Source organism: Colobus angolensis, unplaced genomic scaffold, assembly GCF_000951035.1.
Source record: "Colobus angolensis palliatus isolate OR3802 unplaced genomic scaffold, Cang.pa_1.0 Scaffold205, whole genome shotgun sequence".
In the NCBI taxonomy this organism is placed as follows: Eukaryota; Metazoa; Chordata; class Mammalia; order Primates; family Cercopithecidae; genus Colobus; species Colobus angolensis.
Genome location: NW_012115211.1, coordinates 4,839,316 through 4,845,385, shown reverse-complemented (window position 1 = coordinate 4,845,385; position 6,070 = coordinate 4,839,316). Strand labels below are relative to the sequence as shown.

Below are 6,070 nucleotides of genomic sequence, written 5' to 3'. Positions count from 1 at the left end.
TCCTGACTTTGGGTAATTCCCCTGCCTCGGCCTCCCGAAGTGCTGGGATTACAGGCATGAGCCACCATGCCCAGCCAAAAAGTTTCTTTAAGCTTTAGAACTCAATTAGGAAAGTTATGTAAATTTTTAGGATTGTGGTCAAACCTGGGAAAATCTCTAATTTCTTTTCTCTACTATTATAGATATATTGATTATTGGTGTTACTAACCCAGATTTGTGTCCTACAAACAGGGGAATTCTGATGAATTTTATTTCATGTAAATTCTATCAAAAATGAAAAAAGGATATGGTGTGTTTGTAATTGTATATGCTGTATTATTTAGAATATTCTGGGTTTTTTTTTGTCATTTGTTTTGTTTTTTCCCTGAGATGAAGTCTCACTCTGTCGCCCAGGCTGGAATGCAGTGGCACCATCTCAGCTCACTGCCTCTGCCTCCCGGGTTCAAGTGATTCTCCTGCCTCAGCCTCCTGAGTAGCTGTGATTACAGACATGAACCACCATGCCCAGCTAGAATATTCTTGATGGGAAAATTTTGACTAGGCATCAGTGAGAACCTGCTTACAGTCTTACACATGTGCTAATTGGGAGATGTTCCCATAGGCCAGCTTCTGGCTCTGTATATTTCAAACCTTGCTTCTGTTGCACTACCCACATACTTCTGATGTTGAACACTTGTGTACACTATAATGCAGCCACACCATGGGGGAAGTAGGCACTGTGGCCGATAGGGAGAGTTCCACCTGCACGCCTCCACCAGGATGGATTTTGATAACCCAGTGTATCCAGAAGGGACTCTAAATCACATAGTATATTTCAGTAAACCCAAATGTAACCTAACTGGAAAAAAGAGGTAGTCTAACACAAGGAAAATGTGATGGAGGTGAAGCTGAGGTAGAAGAAAGGGGACAGTCTTGCCTGATTGGGATTAAATTATCTTTCTTTTGAAAATGTTACCAAGACCCATGACTGTGCCAGAAATTCCCTGGAGGTTCCCAGGGCCCTAAAAGAGGCATGACAAGTGAGAGATCCTAAATGTAAGCTTCATGGTATGTATGTCTTCACTTAAAGAAATTCTTTAACTCAGAACTTTATAAAAATGACAGAATGACTGACTTATGCTCTTGGATGGGATCAGTTTAGAATCTGATCCTGTTAGTACTTTATAATCCCAGCTGCATTTTGCTGGAAACCTTTACGAAGGTAAGGCTCATGAAAGGAACTACTCATCAGAAAGTCTGTGGCTAATTTGATTCCCACTGTGTCCTCAGCACAGAACCTGCCACATCATGAGCATTTACTGAATGTCTGTTGAAGGAATATATTTGTCCCTGAGAGGATATTTCTGGTTTCCTGTGGGTCCCTGGCCTACATCTCCTCTTCTGGGTATTTCGTGCTGATCTTGTCCTGGGCCTGCCTGATCTAGGAGGATGTTACTATATTAATCCATTCTCATGCTGCTGTAAAGTCTTACTCAAGGCTGAGTAATTTATAAAGGTAAGAGGGTTAATGGACTCACAGTTCCACATGGCTGGGTAGGCCTCACAATCATGGTGGAAGGTGAATGAGGAACAAAGTCATGTCTTACATGGTGGCAAGCAAGAGAGCACATGCAGTTGAACTCCCCTTTATAAAGCCATCAGATTTCATGATAGTTATTCACTATCATGAGAACAGCATGGGAAAAACCTGCCTCCATGATTAAATTGCCTCCCACTGGGACCTTCCCATGACACGTGGGGATTATGTGAGCTACAATTCAAGATGAGATTAGGGTGGGGACGTAGCCAAACCGTATCGGTTGCTTTTGGCGTAAGAAGGACCTCTTTTCTAACCTCTTTTTCACAGATAACTTTAAATCTATAACTTCCATTCTTTTGCTGAGAAGGCTCTGTTTTCACACTACGTCGGGAGCCAGTTTTGTTACTATATCAGGAGTTTGTTTTTAATGAACAGAAAATGACTTTTCTTTCCCTTTTCTGTGCCATTTCTCTTTTTAATCCAACCTGAGAGCTGAGTGATCCTATTTCCCTCCCGTTTGAGGGCTGAGTATCCACCTGGCTGTCTGTTGGTCCTGCTCATATTCTGATGATGGGGGTCATTTTGCTAAACCCCAGCTCCTGATGGCTGAATAAGTCACTTCCAGATTGACATCCAAATGACATATATGTGATGAGATAAAACTTTGAAATAGTAATCTTGGAGCTTTCCTTTTTTGCCATCTCCCACACTACCTGGCCTTCTCCTTTAAGACACAGGTATCCAAACGTCCCCAGATGAGGGTTATTACAGCAATAACGGAAAGAGAACGAAACCATATCTCCTTCTTTTATTATTACTTCCAAACTAGGGTCTTGCAAATCGTCTTTCCAGGCATTAGAAGGAGAGATGACACCTAGACAAAGCATTGGGCAGAAGGGAAGAAAGAGGAGTGGGCAGAGCAACACAGGCATTATCTGGGAGACCCCACAGTACAGGTGACACCAGGTCTTGGTGACACACTGCCCTGTCTGAATGTGTGAGGAACTAGCGCCTTGACCCCGAGAAAACCACACATACGCCTCAACTTTGGTTTAAAATGTGGAATATAACAAACACATACAGAAGAACACAGTGTATCAATGTAGAGCAAAATAAATACATTTGGAGTGAGCACCTGTGTGCCCATCACCCATGCAAGAGCTAGAATATTGGGATGGCCCAGCAGCCCCCCGGGTGTTCTCTCCCTGGTCACACCCCCTTCCCTGTCTCCTGAAAGTAACCACATCCATGGTTACTTTTTGAGTAAAAATTTTATGGTAAACAGTTCCTTGTTTATTTGTAGTTCTACCACCTGTGTGTGTGTGTGCACGGGCACGCAGGCAGGCCCGTGCGTATATACACAATGTAGCTGTTTTGCCTGACTAAACATTATATTAAAGGAATCATACTATCTATGCACTTCAAGTCTTTTTTTTTCCCACTCAGTATGCTTTTAAAATTCATCTGTTCTATTGCATTTCACAGGGTTTCATTAATGTTCATCGTTAAATGGAAGTGCATTGTATAAATGCATGACATTGTTAATCCATTCCATTGTTTGTGGATATTTTTGTTGTTCTCAGTTTTTTAATTACAGACAATACACCTGTGAACATTCTTACACTGGGTCTTGTATATATATGCAAGTATTTTTTAGTTTTTAAATTAAACTAAATTTAAGTTCAACTTTTTATTGGACACATTATAAAAGAGGTTTACTCAAAAAAGCAAAGCCCATGTCATCATCAGACTCCTCGGATTCTTCTTTCTTTGCTTCCACTTTCTTTTTTTTTTTTTTTTTTTTTTTGAGACGGAGTCTCGCTCTGTCGCCCAGGCTGGAGTGCAGTGGCGCGATCTCGGCTCACTGCAAGCTCCGCCTCCCGGGTTTACGCCATTCTCCTGCCTCAGCCTCCGGAGTAGCTGGGACTACAGGAGCCCGCCATCTCGCCCGGCTAGTTTTTTGTATTTTTTAGTAGAGCCGGGGTTTCACCGTGTAGACCAGGATGGTCTCGATCTCCTGACCTCGTGATCCACCCGTCTCGGCCTCCCAAAGTGCTGGGATTACAGGCTTGAGCCACCGCGCCCGGCCTGCTTCCACCTTCTTCCTCAGCCGGAACCCCCGCTGCTGGAGCAGGTCCACCAGCTCCTACACTGCAGATGAGGCTCCCAGTGTTGACATTGTCCAGGGCCTTTGCAAACAAGTCAGGCCAAAAAGGTTCAACATTTACACTGCCTGCTTTAATGAGGGCATTGATATTATCCTCTGTGACGGTCACCTCGTCACTGTGCAGAATGAGGTCTGAGGAGATGCAGGCGAGCTGGGGGATGGAGGCCATGGCGGAGGCGAGTGTAGGGCTGGCACTGCCCGGCGCGGTGCTAGTTGCTGGATGAAGTGAGGACCTCACCCTAACACAGCCTTAGCTTCCTGGGAAGGACTGAGCACCTTCATGGTAGCTGAGGAAAGGCAAGAATATTTTTTAGAGTATACATCCAGGAATGGAATTGCAGGGTCTTACATAAGACATGTGTTTTCAGCTGTCATTGGTAATGCCAAATTGTTTTCCAAAGTGTTGTATGTGTTTACATTCCCACCAGCAGTGTGTGAGTGTTATTCTTGCCACATGCCCTCTCTAATACTTGTTCTTGTCAGACATTTTTTTTTTCTAATGTAATGGGAAAACAATATGTCATCATGGTAGCAAAATCTTGATAATGAATGAGACTGAAAATCTCTACATTTGTGTTTTTCCTTCTATGTAGTATCCGTTATGGTCTTAGACTATGTTTTGTTTTTTTTTAAACTAGGTGATATGGTTAGGCTTTGTATCCCCATCCAATCTCATTTTCAATTATAATCCCCATAATCCCCACATGTCAAGGGAGAGACCAGGTGGAGGTAGTTGAATCATGGGGGCAGTTTCCCCCATGCTGCTCTCGTGATAGATTTTACAAGATCTGATGTTTTTATAAGGGGCTTCCCCCTTCACTTGGAACTTCTCCTTCTTGCCACCTTGCCAAGAAGCTGCCTTGCCTCCCCTTTGCCTTCCATCATGATTGTAAGTTTCCTGAAGCTTCCCCAGCTATGCTGAACTGTGAGTCAATTAAACCTCTTGCTTTTATAAATTGCCCAGGCTTGGGCAGTTCATTATAGCAGTGTGAAAATGGACGAACACACTAGGTCGTCTATCTTATTGATATGAAGTTCTCTTTTTTTAATATTTTGGATGAAAGTCCTTTGTCGGTTATGTATACTACAATCTTCTCTCATTTCTTGGTTTATATTTTCCTTTTTTTTTTTTGACGCAGTCTCACTCTGTTGCCCAGGTTGGAGTATAATGGCATGATCATGGCTCACTGCAGCCTTAACTTCCTCGGGCTCAGGTGATCCTCCCATCTCAGCCTCTGGGTAGCTGGGACCTATAGCCACCACGATCAGCTAATTCTTTTGTATTTTTTGTGGAGACGTGGTTTCACCGTGCTGCCCAGGCAGAGTATTTTCCTATTAATGATGCCCTTTGAACTGAAGTGTTTTTAATATTTTCATATTTATCATTTTTTCATTACAAGTAATACTTTTTAAATCTCATTAAGAAATCTTTCCCTACCCAGAAGCTATAAAGATGTTCAACCATTTCATTTTTATTTATGTAACCTTCTTAACACATTAATTCTTTATCTTAGCCCAATTGTATTCCTCTGCCCTTTGCCTTTTGTTGTTACTGTTGTGAGGGCAGGTGCCAATTTCATTTTCTCTCTTATGAAGTAATCTCTTTTCTTTTTGGTTCACCTACTACAACATTTTGGCTGTACGTATGTATGCATATTTTCAAACATTAAAAAAAGTTAAAAGAACAGAACAGTGAACATGATAACACTTGTCCCAAGGTTTAGCCATTGTTAACAGTTTTTCCTGACTCTGCTTAAGACCTCTTTTTCTTTGATGTTCTCTGGTTTTATTATTATGTGTTTTGTTATTTATTTCCTTTAGTTTACCTGCTTGGGATTCATTGAACTTCTGGAATCTTTTGGATTCGCATCTTTCTCCAATTCTGGAAAACCAATATCAGTTATTTATTTATTTATTTATTTATTTTTTGAGATGGAGTCTCTCTCTGTGGCCCAGACTTGAGTGCAGAGGCATGATCTCAGCTCACTTCAACCCCTGCCTCCCAGGTTCAAGTGATTCCCTTGCCTCAACCTCCTGAGTAGTTAGGATTACAGGTATCTGCCACCACACTGCTAATTTTTGCATTTTCAGTAGAGATGGGTTTTTGCCATGTTGGCCAGGATGTTCTCAACTGAACTCCTGACCTCGTGTGCTCTACCCACTCTGGCCTCCTAAAGTGCTAGGATTACAGGTGTGAGCCACTGCGCCTGGCCCCAATATCAGTTTTCTATTACTGCATAACAAACTGCCCCCAAACTTAGTGGCTGAAAACAATACACCACCTATTTTGTCATCCAAACAAGTCTGCAGTTTCAATAGGTGTCTGAGGGGACAGTGTGCCTCTGCTCCATGTAGTGTCATCAGAGGCAGCTCAGGAAAGGACG

At 42.4% G+C, this 6,070-nt stretch overlaps 1 protein-coding gene across 1 annotated transcript in view; it reads right to left on the bottom strand.

Annotated features, from left to right (window-relative positions):
- Positions 1-3,946, bottom strand: part of LOC105511860 (60S acidic ribosomal protein P1-like) — a 23,751-nt gene extending 19,805 nt beyond the window's left edge. The window contains exons 1-2 of the mRNA XM_011942079.1: positions 3,587-3,946; positions 3,239-3,312 (exon numbers count right to left, since the gene is read on the bottom strand). Coding sequence (XP_011797469.1) covers positions 3,239-3,312; positions 3,587-3,855 — 343 coding nt within the window. The 5' untranslated portion in view covers positions 3,856-3,946. The remainder of the gene's footprint in view (positions 1-3,238; positions 3,313-3,586) is intronic.
- Positions 3,947-6,070: the final 2,124 nt, after the last annotated feature.